The sequence below is a fragment of the Sebastes fasciatus genome, chromosome 2 (genome assembly GCF_043250625.1).
Source record: "Sebastes fasciatus isolate fSebFas1 chromosome 2, fSebFas1.pri, whole genome shotgun sequence".
NCBI lineage: Eukaryota > Metazoa > Chordata > Actinopteri > Perciformes > Sebastidae > Sebastes > Sebastes fasciatus.
In genome coordinates this window covers 40,445,736-40,460,686 of record NC_133796.1, presented here as the reverse complement: position 1 = coordinate 40,460,686, position 14,951 = coordinate 40,445,736, and the positions used below count along the sequence as shown (strand labels likewise).

Genomic DNA, 14,951 nt, shown 5'->3' with positions numbered 1-14,951 from the left:
GACTGTGGGAGGAAACCTGAGCACCCGGAGAACACCCACGCTAACACGGGGAGAACATGCAAACTCGATACAGGAGGGCCCCAAGCCGGGTTTGAACCTGCGACCCCTCTTGCTGTGAAGCGGCAGTGCTAACCACTGCACCGCCGTGCCGCCCCCATATATACATATTAACAATATCAATAAGCCTGAAGCACAGATATCATCTAAGTGGATAAATAGTTTAGAAAGCCAAACAGAAATGATATCAGGTCAGTAGGCAGACATTGCACCCAGGACGTCGTAGCACCATTAAAAGGTCATAGCGGGCCGGCGGCGGACGGCCAACAGTGCATACATATGTGTAAGCTCAGAATGTGTTATTACGGTGCAATGTGGCCAGTGGGCAACCTGTCAATATAGCTAATTAGCGGTTGCCAGTTGGAGTAGAGAGCCTCTCATAGTGAACTTAATGTGTTCCAGTTTCAGGAGAGATGAGATTTCACATAGCCAGGATTTAAATGAGAGGGGAAAGGGGGACTTCCATAGTAGAGAGATGAAAGCATTCATGTTTTTCTTTTGGGATATTAGTTGAGATGTTGTCTTCAAGAAACACATTATTAAAGATAAAATAAGATAGAATATACAGAATTCATAACACAAGATGGAAAATAAAAACCCACTGACTAATAATGACATTAAAATCTGACTACTCTGTTCTTTTTTAAGACGAAAAAAAAGCTAAGCAGTGCCCTAAAGCAATAGCCTTTACACTGTTGTTCACGGTGGGAGTTTTACAGTTTGATCTAATCAAACACTGAGCACATTTGGACTAAGTGGATTCATGTTCCACCACAAATACGAAGTGTTTCATATGTAAATCTGCCTAAATGTCATAGTTGTTTGCTAAAATCTTGTTAACAACTCAAAGAAGAAACATATAATTATGTAAGAAGTTAGAATTTCTTGCACAATGTTTCACGTCAGCTATGCAAGTCATCTTTCCACACATCTGAGAATTAAACCCCAATGAGGATGTTTGGACACACTATGGAACATAAGCATAAGTACTAAAAGAAATACTGGTGCATTTCAGGTCATGTGGAACACAACATTCGATCGTATGTTTGGCGTCACTGTGTTTGACGACAGTGTTGGATGAATCCTCTCAGCCCAGTTTGTTTGGTGCTCTAAACAGATACACCACCGAGGACATTCTGCTTGTCATGAAGACACATTTTAGGCTTTTCGTTTGTCATTTGGGCTTAAAATAAGTACGTAACCTAAGTACAATACGTACTCTGGGTATGGTCTCCTGGTTGAAAGTCCTGTGTTTGTTGGACCTCTCCACCTCTCCTCCCTCCTACCATAAGCACTCTCACTTTCTCACTCTCACCAGCTCTGAGCGTCGCGTATTTACATGGAGGCGTTTACATTGCAGTCAGTACAGACTGCATGGCGTACTCCTGGCATGGCAAAAGCAAGAGCAGTGTTCTTACTGCACGCTAAATGCCTTGCGAGTTATGTGTCATTTGTGCCTCTTTTCGTGCGACCGAGCTGACTCTTCTACTGTTGTTTCAAATTGAGCTCTATAGAACCTGTATTTTTTAAAGCCAACAGTAACCACAGGTGTCATTAAATCAACCAGGACTGAAATCTGAAGGATTATAACTTCAAGCGAGAGTAAACTTATCTATAGGCGTAAAACTAGCATGAAAAAGTTACTGAATTACCAACCCAGTTGACTTTTCCTCGGGGTGTCGTGGGGCGTCCCAGATGTGGCGTCGGTTGTCGTGTACTATGACACACTACACTAGATAAGAGGATCGATTTTCGCACACGACACTCATTTATCGTTCCCGATCCCCTACGACGGCCGTGTCGGGCTATAGTCGGGCTGATATTGTGTAGTCTGAACCGGGCATAAGGGGTTGGACATACAGCACATACATATACAATGCATTTAAATACAATTAAATTACAAGTAAACACTGTATTTCTGCCCTCTGTATGTCTGTGGTGTTGGGGGTTGCTGTTGAATTGTTTAGGTATGGCCCCCACCAGGATGCGGATCCCTTCAAACCCAGAGTCCCTGCTCTGATCCACCATTTGGTAGCCTATAAGAACCAGGAGCACGGAGCCTGGCTGAGAGGAGGGGATGTCTGGCTGGATGACTGCCAGTGAGTACACCTATACCACATAGCGTGCATGCATTGATAAGGGGATATTGATATGGATCCATTAATTGAGTGAATATACATTAGTCTGAGCGAAGTCGGTCAACTTTCAGTGAAACCGAATGTCGTTTAAAATGATGAGTCTCAGATAGCATGGGTCGTGTTTTTTTTTGCACATTTCACGACAGAGATGAAAGTGAGAAATTCATCCTTATCTAATAATAACTATCTCCTTCATACTCCGTGTGTGTGTGTGTGTGTGTGTGTGTGTGTGTTGTGTGTGTGTGTGTGTGTGTGTGTGTGTGTGTGTGTGTGTGTTCCCTAGAGACCTCAGACTGTCGCTGTGCTCACAGTGATAATATTCTCTCTTTCTTGTTTAGATTTGCTGATAATGGCATTGGCCTCACTCTGGCGAGGTAAGATCCCCCCCCCCTCTACTGTTCATATCTCTATGGATAGAAATAATGGGCTTCTGTTTGTATTTACAAGTGGCGATGCAGGATCCTCTCTCTCCTCTCTCTCTCTCTCTCTCTCTCTCTCTCTCTCTCTCTCTCTCTCTGTCTGTAAGAGTAATTGGAAAACACCTTATAAGGAGTCTGTTTAGGATGCGCTGGGAAACGGAGCGCTTTGATGCAGCGTGAAAAGTAATTTAGGGGTGCGATGGTCACAGAGGTGGGAATTGGTGAGAAGTTTTCAACTGACTTTACAAAGCAGGGGGGCCTCCGGCTGCATACGGTACCTCCACACTAAATATGTCTGCGTGAAGGTGTGAACGCATTTTTTTTTCTCTTCATTTCTCTCCATCCAGATGTGTTTTTGTCTCCAGAGTGTATGAATCTTGAAAAATCCGTCTTCAGTGGGTCAACAGAGTTTTAGGCAAAATGAAGACGTAAGGCAGGCCAGTGAGGGTCGGGGGCTGTGTGCCCGTAAAGCTAAAAAAAGATGACCTTTGGTCGCCTCTTTATCTGTGATCGATCATTTTAAATGTCACCATAGACAAACACATTTTGGTCAGGTCAGATGGCGGTCTGTCACCTTTCTTACCAGATGTTATCGGTGATGCACAGTTTTGTTGTTTACCAACAGAAAAGAGGACAAAGAAAGAAAGATTGAACCGTTTTTATGTTGTGCAGATGTTTCACTGGATACATAAGCTGGGTTTCCACCAAAAGTTCCCGGGACTTTTTAGTCCCTAGAACTACTTTTCAAGGAACTAAATCAGCCCACTGTTGTCTGTGTTTTCACCACAGTCTAAAGACCTTGTAAATTAGGCAAATTAGTCCGCTAACGTATGAAAGAGCAGCCTGAAGTTCAGTGTGTCCGCCTGTTTACTCTAAAAAAACAATTTTGTCTCACAGCGATGACATCTACTGCTGCATATATTTACTGATGCACGTCGGATGTAATGAATGAAATGCAGCAGAGGGAAATGAAACTAAGAGCGTCTGTCTGCACAGTAAATCATCTGTTGAGGGTTTGATGGTTTGATGCCTTAGGACGTTAACGTCGGGAAACAATCAGAAAATAACTTTTCCATCTCTCATTCCCAGCACCACTCTCTCTCTCTCTCTCTCTCTCTTCTACCGCTCACCCTCTCGCTTAGGCGATCTCTCTCTCTTTTTTCTCTCTTTTTTTTCTGTCTTTTTTTAAATGAGTCGGGAGGCCGACACCAGAGCCTAACTTTACTTTTAATGTTATAAAACAAAGAGAAATGCTCTCCCTTCGTCCTAAAATTGTCCTAAATTGATACTCGAGTACTTCCTTGTTTTATGCATGAAGTGGTACAGTTGAAGCAGCGCTGTGTGTGTGTGTGTTTCACACGGTCATCCCTGTAAACTCCACCCTGAAAGTTCTGCTACTTTCATAAAGTACTACCCCCACCCACCCCCGACCAGGGCCTTATTGGGGGGTAAAAAGGCCCCAAAAATGTCCCAGGATCTTTATTTAGACCCTGGTTCGTGTGGTCCAAACGAAATTTCGAGTTCCTCAAAAGGTTCCTGGTTCCGGGGGAAAGTTCCTGCAGTGGAAACGGGGCTATACACAAAAACGGCTTTAGTTACTACAGTACCTGTCAAATTCTGGAGGTACAAGATGTGCATATGCAGTTATGAATGTTATATTCCATTTCTGCTAATGGATCCCTTAAATCATACACACTGTTCCTTTAAGTGGACCTATTATGCTTTTTTTCCCTTTCCTTTAGTGTGTTATTTAGTTTTTTGTGCATGTTACAAAGTTACAAAGTCCACAGTTAGTCTCCCCCACCCAAACACTGCTCCTGAACTGCCTGAAACGCCTCGCTTGAAGACCTGCCTTTTCTTTAGTAACGTGGTGATGTCACCAAGTAACACACTGGGGCAGGAGCTCAAACAGAGCGTTTCAGACAGAGGGTGAAATGACGTGCTGCAGCACAGCCAGTATGAGAAAAACAAAGCGTTTTTTGAACATTACAGCATGTAAACATGTTTTAGTAGAAACCCAAAATACAAGTATGAACCTGAAAATAAGCACAACAGGTAAATCAGCTAAACTGCAGTGGAACTGGATGGTCGATGGACTTCTATAAGTTGTGCCCCACACCGTTGATTGAGGAACACTGCAGAATGTAATGTACTGTAATGCGGTACGTTCATTATTCAAAATGGTTTCAGCTTTCAGGTTTCTCATTTTCCAGTTCAGCAACTATATCGCTAACAGTTGAGGAGAGAATTTAGAAACACCACTGGAACCATATACACTGTGATTTATCATTCATAGTCTACTTCCACTTTTGATTATCAGAAAAAGGACTTTCTTTATCAGTCTACTTTTAATACCAACATCATATTGTAGAAGATTGTGCCCCTGCAGTAATAACGTGAGTTACGGATGTAACTACGGTTCTATGAATTCTGGATGACCGCCAGAGGACGGTGCTTTAGCACTGGATATCTCCATCTCGCATATGCGCAGGTCGAGTAATTATACCAACAAAGTCACCTGTGACCATGTGATGACGTATGGCGCATGCCCCAGTATAAAACCCCTACGTCATCACGCAATCTGTTCCTTCAGAATCTTCTCGCCCAGATTCCGAGTGACAGACAACTCTGGCGGTCATCCAGAATTCATAGAACCGTAGTTACATCCGTAACTCACGTTCTATTTCATTCTTACTGACCGCCAGAGGACGGTGCTTTAGCACTGGATGACTTATACCAGCAAAGTCACGAGGAATGCTTACCGCACTAAGGAATGGAAGCCGTTGATAGGACGGCTGTTGCCACAGCATGCGGAGCAGCCACATTAACACGGTAATAGCGACCAAAGGTACATGAAGACTCCCAGGTCGCCGCAGCACAGATGTCTTGCAGAGAGACTCCTTTCAAGGCTGCCCAAGATGTGGATACACTCCGAGTAGAGTGGCACTTCACATTACTAGGTAGAGGCAAGCCCTCTGACCTATAAGCATGTAGAATCACATCCACAATCCAATTAGATAGTCTCTGTTTTGATAGGGGTTCGCCCTTCTTACAGCCCCCATAGCAAACAAAAAGTTGGTCAGTTTTACGTAAGTTGGCAGTGGCCTCCACATACGCTTTGAGTGCCCGAACCGGGCACAGTAGCACTGACGGTTCCTCTGGCCCCTCAGATGAACCTGGCTGACTGAATGTCGCCAATTCAATGGCTTGGTTTACATGCGAGGGAGGCACCCTCTTTGGCATGAAGGATGGATTTGGTAGGAGAGTAACCCCTGAACCCTCTGGGTACCAACGTATGCACATCTCGCTCACTGATAGGGCGTGAAGTTCACCCACTCGCTTCGCTGATGTGATGGCAAGCAGAAATGCTGTCTTGGCAGACAACCACCTCAGTTCTGCCTGTTCCAACGGTTCAAACGGGGGTTGACACAGAACCCTTAACACTAATTTCAAGTCCCATGATGGCACTACAGTGACTCTTGGTGGTCTAAGCCTCTGTGCGCCCTTCAAGAACTGACTAACCAGATAGTGTGACCCCACTGTCTGGTTGTCCACCCTCAAGTGACCCACTGAAATGGCAGCTGCATATACTTTCAAAGTTGATGCACATCTGCCACCATCCAACAATGACTGCAGGAAACGCAGAATAATGGCCACTGAGCAACTCTCTGGTACCTCACCTTTTGTCTTGCACCACTGGGAAAAAAGCTTCCATCGATTAGCGTAGAGGGACCTAGTGGAGGGGGCCCTCGAACTCAACACCGTATGGATCACTGACTGGTCACAGGATGCCAGGAGGGGATCCTGGCTTCCAATGGCCAGACACACAGCTGAAGGCGATCTGGATTCGGATGCCATATGCGTCCTTCCAGCTGAGAGAGAAGGTCTGGTCTCCTTGGGAGACGCCATGGCTCCCCATTGACCAGTTTCAGGAGCACTGGAAACCACGGCCTGCCTGGCCAGTTGGGGGCTACCAGCAGTAGTTTGTGGCCTCCTACTTGGACTCTGTCCAGCGTCCACGAATGAGTGGAATCGGTGGAAAGGCATACAGAAGGCATGCTGGCCAAGTGTGAGCGAGGGCATCCTGCCCCAGAGGGCTGGTCCTCTCCCTTAGGGAGTACCAGAGGGGACAATGTGCTGACGCTTCTGAGGTGAAGACGTCCACTTCCGCTCTGCCATATCGGCTCCAAATCACTCCCACTACCTCTGGGTGGAGTCTCCACTCTCCCTCTGGCGGCCCCTGGCGGGAGAGAACATCTGCCGCAATGTTTTGCGCGCCTGGGAGATGTACGGCCCTGAGGCTCAGGAAGTGGGGAAATGCCCACGTAAGGAGCTGCTGTGACACTCGCAGACTCTGCCTGGACCTGGTGCCTCCCTGATGGTTGATATGATATACCGCTGATGTGCTGTCTGTCCGGACGAGTACATGCCGGTTCTTCAGTACTGGGAGAAAATGTCGTAGTGCCAGATATATTGCTCTGAGTTCGAGCACATTTATGTGTTCTAACCTCTGCTGCACGCTCCATCGGCCCTTGATGGTCCTGCGCTGCCAGACTGCACCCCATCCCAAAAGTGAGGCATCTGTCTCCACAACCTCTCGACGGGAGGGGATTACCCCCAGAGGAACCCCCGTGGTCAGATACACCTTGCTCCTCCACGGCTTCAATGTTCGGCAGCAAGAGTTGGACACTCTCACGCTCCTGCCCCTGTGCCACTTGGGGTCCAAGTGGAGTCCGTTGACCCAGATTTGAAGGGGCCGTAAGGAAAGAAGACCCAGAGGGACGACCATGGATGCTGCTGTCAGCATGCCCAGCAGCCTGAGAAAGAGGCCGTACTTCAAAACCCTGCCCCTCTGGAAGCAACCGATAAGTTGCAGAACAGCCTCCACTCTCTTTGGGGAAAGGAATGCTCTCATTGACTGTGAGTCGAGTGTCATGCCCAGGTAATCTACCCGCTGACTGGGCGTAAGATTGCTCTTGGTGTAGTTCACTGTAAGGCCCAGCTGGCTTACATGACCTAAGAGCGTAGCTGTGTCTCTGACTGCGTGCTCCACAGTTGGAGAAATGAGTAGCCAATCGTCCAGGTACGGCAAGATTGTCAAACCCCTGGCTTGCATGGGGGAAAGAGCAGCTGTCACGCACCTCGTAAATATGCGAGGGGCCAGTGAGAGACCGAAAGGCATCACCTTGAATTGGTAAGCCCGTCCTCGAAAGGCAAACCTTAGGAATTGCCTGTGGTGGGGGGCAATAGGCACATGAAAATAGGCATCTTTGAGATCTATTGATACAAACCAGGCCCCTTGTGCAATTGACTGGAGAACATCCGTCATCCGCAACATGCGGAATGGCCGGACCTTTAAAAACTTGTTCAACCCTCTCAAGTCTAGGATTGGGCGGAACCCGCCATCCTTCTTCGGAATTAGAAAATACACTGAATAAAACCCACTGAGCCGTGTATGCCACTCTACAGGCTCTATGGCGTCTTTCTCTATGAGGGTTACTAGTTCCTGGCTGAGGGCCAGGGATTTTGCGGGATCTGTGACCACAGACATTCTGAACCCGCAGAAAGTGGGTGGCCGGCATCGGAACTGTAACGTGTATCCCTTGGACAGAGTGGACACCACCCAAGGGTCTGTGGTCTCCCTCTCCCAGTAGCTGAGGTGCTGCTGTGAGAAGTGTCCGACACCGGCCCCTCGAGCCTCAGGTCCGACCCCCCCGCCCCCTAAAGCCTTTAGGGGGGCGAAACCTGGGGGCTGGTCCTCTTGGCATCTGAAAAGCCGGCCGGGAAAGAGCCTGCCGCGGCTTATCATATTGCCCAGAATAGCGAGAGGCTCTAGCTCGTCCACCTGGGCGAGCAGGTGGATAAGAATGGCTGGGACCAGGTGTAAAAAGATCCCTCTGCCTTGGAATTGGGCCCCGCCGCAGGCCAGCAAACTGCTGCCTGGCTTGATCTGCTTGTGCACTACGCTCTAGTGCCTGCTGAGCAGCCGGCCCAAACATCTGCCCCGGAACCACTGGAAGGGAACGGAGGGTGCGACGACACCCCTCCGCCAGAGGGGACTGCGCTAGCCAGACCTGGCGGCGTGCCAGCGTCATGGTTGACATCAACCTTCCAAGCTCCCTAGACATGAAAGCAAATGCCTGAAGGGATGCATCACTGAGGGTCTGAGCAGCGGGGTCCGTACCAGTTTCCTGCAGGCTCTGAGACAGAGCCAGGATGAGGTGGGAAAATGAATTGCCCATACGCCCCATTCGTGCTGCTATGTTATAACTCCTTGCAAGGAGATCATCGGTCAGTCGACACTGAGGACGGGGACAGCGGGCATCAGTTCTGAGAGCCTCATCTGGGGATACTATTAAAGAGGCAATGGCAGGCTCGACCGGGCCCATACGGTCTAACCCATAGCTACCTGCCTCCTGCATGGCAGCCAAGTTTCTGCAATCACTGGTGTGATGGGAAAACAACTTAGGGTCTGCCCAGCACCTCTGGAGCTCTTCAATATAGGGCTTAGAAGGAGGGACTGAAAAGGCAGTGGACTGTGGCGTTTGCCTGAAAAAGGCGCTTGACGGAGCTGCTGTAACCGGCGCTTCGTCCAGCCCCAGGCGTGCTAAAGCCATCCGAATTGCTGGCTTCATTGTGGCATGGCCAGCTGCTGACCCATGTAATGATCCGCCATCAGACCCTTGAGAAAAGGCATCAGAGGCTTGAGAGGCTGTGGCTTTCTCCACGTCCTGCCCCATGTCTGTAAACAAACTGCAGGAGGCTGCAGTTGATAGTACATCATCATCATCATCATCCTGAGAAGGCGAGTCCCTTGTGGCGGAGTCACCACCGGTAACTGGCCTCCTATTAACAGGCTGGAGATTGAACAGGAGCTCTTTAATCTGGGCAAACTCTGATGACAGACTGCCGACTTTGAGAGCTAAAGTGTCCACTCTTTTGAGTCTTTTTGGTGGACCACGTGAGACCGCCCTGCGTCTCTTAGATGTTGTTGGGTCTGCAGGCCCACTAGCAGGGGCCAGCCCAGTATCACCACCTATCTCTGCAATTCTAGCCATTCTCACAGACAGTGGCATAAAGCTACAGCACATACAGGGGTTGTCAGAGACACCTGCCCTGAGGTGTTCAATCCCCAGACAGGCAGGGCACTGATCATGGCCATCCTCAGTGTGGAGGGGGGCCATACAGGTGTTACAGACATGCGAGCCCAACATGTCATCCACAATATTAGTACACAGCTAATACTATGCTGTCACTATTAACAGCTACTGTCGAACTCAACAGTACACAATTATCTTACTATGCCAGCTGGCAACAGCGAAAACACAGTGCCGCTGTTCTACACACAAGCTAGGCTGCTACCGTGGCGGAGCGTGCCTCTGAAACGCTTTAAACAAAAGCACTCATACGGCCGCAGCGCACTCAAGCACTGGCCGATGAACTTAATAACACTTTAAACAAAAGCACTCATACGGCAGCAGCGCACTCAGGCACTGGCCGATGAACTTAACAAGCGATCAACTTAACAAGGCTTTAAACAAAAGTTATCATATGGAAGCAGCGCACTCATGCACTGTCTGCTTAACCTAACAAGGCTTTAAATAAAAGCAATCATACGGCAACAGCACACTCAGGCACTGGCCGATAACTTAACCACGCTTTAAACAAAGCTATCATATGGCAGCAGCGCACTCAGGCACTGTCTGCTTAATTTAACAAGGCTGTAAACAAAAGCTATCATGCAGTAGCTCAGCTATCATGCAGTAGCTTTAACTGATTCAAACAATGTACTCACTGTTGATGTCGCATTCCTCCGAGAGCAGAGAGCTAACAACACAGGAAAAGGACCAGGTGGGTCCGGCGAGCCGCCGGCTACTCACCTGGATAGTAACGTTAGTTCAGCACAAACCGTAACGGTGAAACACCGCTGTCCGTTCGCCGAAAACAATAAAGTTTTTTTTTTTTTGGTTTTTTTTCCTTTCTTTCTTTCAATATAAGCTTGTCGCAGCCTCTGGTGGACGTAAAAACGAGGCACCAACCCTCAGGTTACGAAGCTACAAGCGACGAGCCAGATTGACCTGCTACCAGTATACTCGCTGGCGAGAAGATAGAAGGAACAGATTGCGTGATGACGTAGGGGTTTTATACTGGGGCATGCGCCATACGTCATCACATGGTCACAGGTGACTTTGTTGGTATAATTACTCGACCTGCACATATGCGAGATGGAGATATCCAGTGCTAAAGCACCGTCCTCTGGCGGTCAGTAAGAATGAAATAGAACCCCTTACACTCTACTGCAGTGTCCATGCATGATCTTTTTTTCTGTGACTTATAGCCTCATATCATGAGCACTTCACAGGTAGGTCAGTGTATCTTTTGGTCATTCAATTTTCCTTTCACAAACGGGTATTATAAAACAAATGATTAGTGGTTATTTGATTTTCATTTTAAAATACAAAAATTTTAATTGAAATACAAGGCGTTTTTCTTTAACAGGGTCAAAAAGGGAAGAACTAAACTTAAATCATGGCATGTCTTTTCCTCTGAGAAACACTCTTATTGTTTAAAAAAACTACATACTGATCCGTGTCCATCACCTTCAGTTACACAGCAGCACCGTGCGTCTTTTCTCTCACACACAGCACCGTCCTCATACGCACTCTTACGCAACTTCCGGTCGCAGAATATGAAAAAACGGGCGTATTTTCGTTTCTGTCTTCTAGTGATTTTATTTTTTGTTTTTAAAAATAGAAAATGAAAATCAGCCCGTTTTTTTAAGTTTAGTTCATCCCTTTTTGACCCTGATAAAGAAAAACGCCTTGTATTTCAATTTCAATTTTTGTATTTTAAAATGAAAATCAAATAACCACTCATTTTTTGTTTTTTAATATCCGTTTGTTAAAGGAAAATCGAATGACCAAAAGATACACTGACCCGGGTATCTCACCTGACCTCCATCTGCAGCTGCTGGACTTGTGCTGCAGCTTTAGTTCACTCATGGTTACTATGAACTGACCTCAGATAATCAGTGATTCTCTGTCTGGAGTCAGAGGGCAACAGTGACATTAATCTTAATAATTGAGGTTGACACTTCATAAGCTCATAAACGGTGAAAAGTCTGAACTTGGAATTAAAGAAAAATCTGGTAGTAATGTTAAAATGATTGTAAACTGTAATGATATATGTTTGTATTTATTTTGTATTGTCGGTCCCCATAAACTGTGACAGGACTTTAACAGCTCATTAACACTGCTTTTTATTACTTCTCTATCTTTGTTCTGCTTGCTGTGAAACACTTATGTGGTGTAATTATTCACATCACTGAATGATAGAGATGACACAGGAATTACATACAGATCCACAACCCACCTGTAATTTGTGTATTAAGTGATTAATATTTACTCGGCCTCAGATGTTAGAGCTTCATTTACTCAACAAAAAACACGTTTTAATCCCCTGAATGATGTCCTGATCATGATGTTTGAATAATTAATGACATTCTCACTCAGCGATTAATGAAATAATGTTACAGTACTGATGCTACTACTACTTTATCAATCCTACCATCACTACACTTACTACTACTACTGCTGCTGCTGGCACATCCAGACTCTAACTGTTCCCGTCTCTGTGTGCAGTGGAGGGACGTTTCCAGATGATGACGGCTCTCGCCAGCAGGTGAAGAACTCGCTGTTTGTGGGTGAAAGTGACAATCGTGGGACGCCTCTCCCCGACAACAGGATCTGGGGCCCCGGGGGTTCCGACCACACCGACAGAACCCTGCCACGCGGCATGTAAGTGTCAATTATAGCCTATTTTAGCTCGTTTGTTTTGGTTTCACAGACCACAAACTCTACTCTCATTAATTGAGTTTGCAGCCGCCGCACATCAGGCGGCTAAAAGCCCCGCCGGCTTAAATTGTCAGATGTTGTATTTTCAGCTTGTTGCACTAAAAAAATATCGTTAATGCAGGTTTTAAAACATGAAAGCCATTAAGGTTACATATAACAACCGATTGAAAAGCATTTAAATATGTCACATGCACATGCGCATAGTATTCTGGTTATGGTCAGGTTTTTGGAGTATCCTGCTAATGTGTTTGTCCATTTAAACATCACATCCTGGCTTTAGAGACCTTGTCCTTGACTATAGGAACCTAGATTTGCTAGCTGACAGTCCAACAGAAACCTGGATACTGTTGCATTTAAAGGGACTGTTTGTAACCTACATTAGCGGGCTCAGTAGCTCAGTAGCTCAGTAGCGGGGCTCAGTAGCGCAGTAGCTCAGTAGCGGGGCTCAGAAGCTCAGTAGCTCAGTTGCGGGCTCAGTAGCGGGCTCAGTAGCGGGGCTCAATAGCGCAGTAGCTCAGTAGTGGGCTCAGTAGCTCAGTAGCGGGGCTCAGTAGCTCAGTAGTGGGCTCAGTAGCTCAGTAGCGGGCTCAGTAGCGGGCTCAGTAGCTCAGTAGTAGTAAAAGTTGTATCTAGTGAAGCCCGTCTGTTAAACAGTGTTGGCCGCGGTCGGAGGACGCGGGGGAGACCGTAGCTTTGGTCTCCAGGACCGGAGTCTCTGCTGTACTCTGCTCCTCTGCCTGCCTTCACTCACACACCGCGCTCGTTCTCGCTCTTTCGCTCCACTCTCACGTGCATGCGCGCACACTCCACACTGCAGAAGAGTTAGTTTAGCTCTGAGAATATCTAGTGAATGTACAGTGGATGTTTGTGCAGAAATAACTGCTGCAGCTCCTCCAGACCAACAGAGGTTTCCCGTGTCTTGTGAAGTGACGGGGCTCCGCAGAGAGAAACGTTATCGTCTCCGACCAAAACTCCGGTGTCTCCCCTGTTCCCTCCGGCCGCGGTCGGGAGGCTGAGGCAGGAAAAGCCAACACTAGGATCAGCAGTGATTCATGGAGAGACCTTCGTCTGGTCAGCTAACATTACTGCCAAGCAGCTGAAATATAGAGTGATATTGTGCTTTTAGCTAACGTGTGTCGCCTCACTTTTTTGAGCGATGCTCGTTCATGTCTATGTAGAGCGAGCACAAGCGCGAGCGACAGGACGCTGACTTTCGTTGACTTAACGGCCACAGGTGTCATTGTTAACAAGACATTCTGATTCTTACAAACAGTCCCTTTAAGAATATATGGATGGACAGTGGAGACAAAGGAATGGTTTGACGAGCTGTGGACATTTCTCTTGCATGAAAACTTGTTACCACTGTCAGTCCTTTATAACTGACATGGATTCAAACTGACCACAGCTGCTGCTGTTCTGCACGAAGGAGCAAAGCGAGAACATTCGACAGACACTTTTCAAGCCAGAGTATTTAATGCCCCCAAAGATAGATTGTAGTTGGAGCACTAGTTTGATAGAGACTGGCTATGTGTGAGAGCCAGACTTGGTATGCTAGAAATCAGTCCTGTCCCTGCCCACTTGGCAGAGTACAGAGGGAATGTCTCAACAGCAGCATTATCAGAGATTCCTTTATTGTGTGGGAAAAAAGAGAAGTCCGTGCTTCATCTTCAGCCTGACATTCTTTGATGCAACTAGCTGAACTTGGGCACACCATTGCGCAAGTGCTCCCACGCTGTGCAGTGCTGAACATTTGATGAAGGCCACTGGATAGAAATTTTCATCAGACTCCATGGCAGGGAGTCAGCAGTACACACACTTTCTTTTCCCCCAGTCCAAAAACACCAGAGTGTGAATTGTGGTAGTTGGTCTTTGGACCTTGAACATGTCAGACAGAATGGTCACGTTGTACATATGTGATAAATAGACACAGCCTTTTTCAATTGGATTCTACTTCCTGTACATCCAGGCATGGCACCTGAATGGTTACAGTATAGTTCAAGTTGTTGTAATCAATACTTTTATGTTAACAATGAAGCAAGTAGTGAATTATCACCAACTTTGCTGTTTCCCTCAACTCAGGGGTCTGCGACCTGCAGCTGCGGAGCCCCATGCGGCTCTTTAGCTCCTCTCCAGTGGCTCCTTGGGGATTTTTGTGGCCTGCGGCCAACACTGTTTAACAGACGGGCTTCACTAGATAGAACTTTGCGGTTTTGGTGCTTCCTTTCTGAACAGCGTAGCCACACGCAAGCTCGCATGGGACACTGACCCGCAATGATTTATACGTGTAAGAAGTTACAAACAGTCCCTTTAACTATCTATTTACCATTTATAAATGATGGTTATTACAAAGTGTTTCCGACATATCGGACTCTTTAATGATGATGAGTCACGATGTTCACCAGCTTGTCTCTAATATTGTCTGTTTGGTGCTGGGCAGGCAGTGCACGGTGGGTTTATCTGAGCTGTTTTCACTGTTGCTGGAA

At 46.9% G+C, this 14,951-nt stretch overlaps 1 protein-coding gene across 4 annotated transcripts in view; it reads left to right on the top strand.

The window, feature by feature from the left end:
* Positions 1–14,951, top strand: part of cemip (cell migration inducing hyaluronidase 1) — a 216,654-nt gene that overhangs the window by 179,305 nt on the left and 22,398 nt on the right. For all 4 annotated transcript variants that reach the window (XM_074624536.1, XM_074624543.1, XM_074624549.1 and 1 more), the window contains exons 18-20: positions 2,025–2,156; positions 2,534–2,569; positions 12,256–12,411. In XM_074624536.1, the coding sequence (XP_074480637.1) occupies positions 2,025–2,156; positions 2,534–2,569; positions 12,256–12,411 (324 nt within the window). The remainder of the gene's footprint in view (positions 1–2,024; positions 2,157–2,533; positions 2,570–12,255; positions 12,412–14,951) is intronic.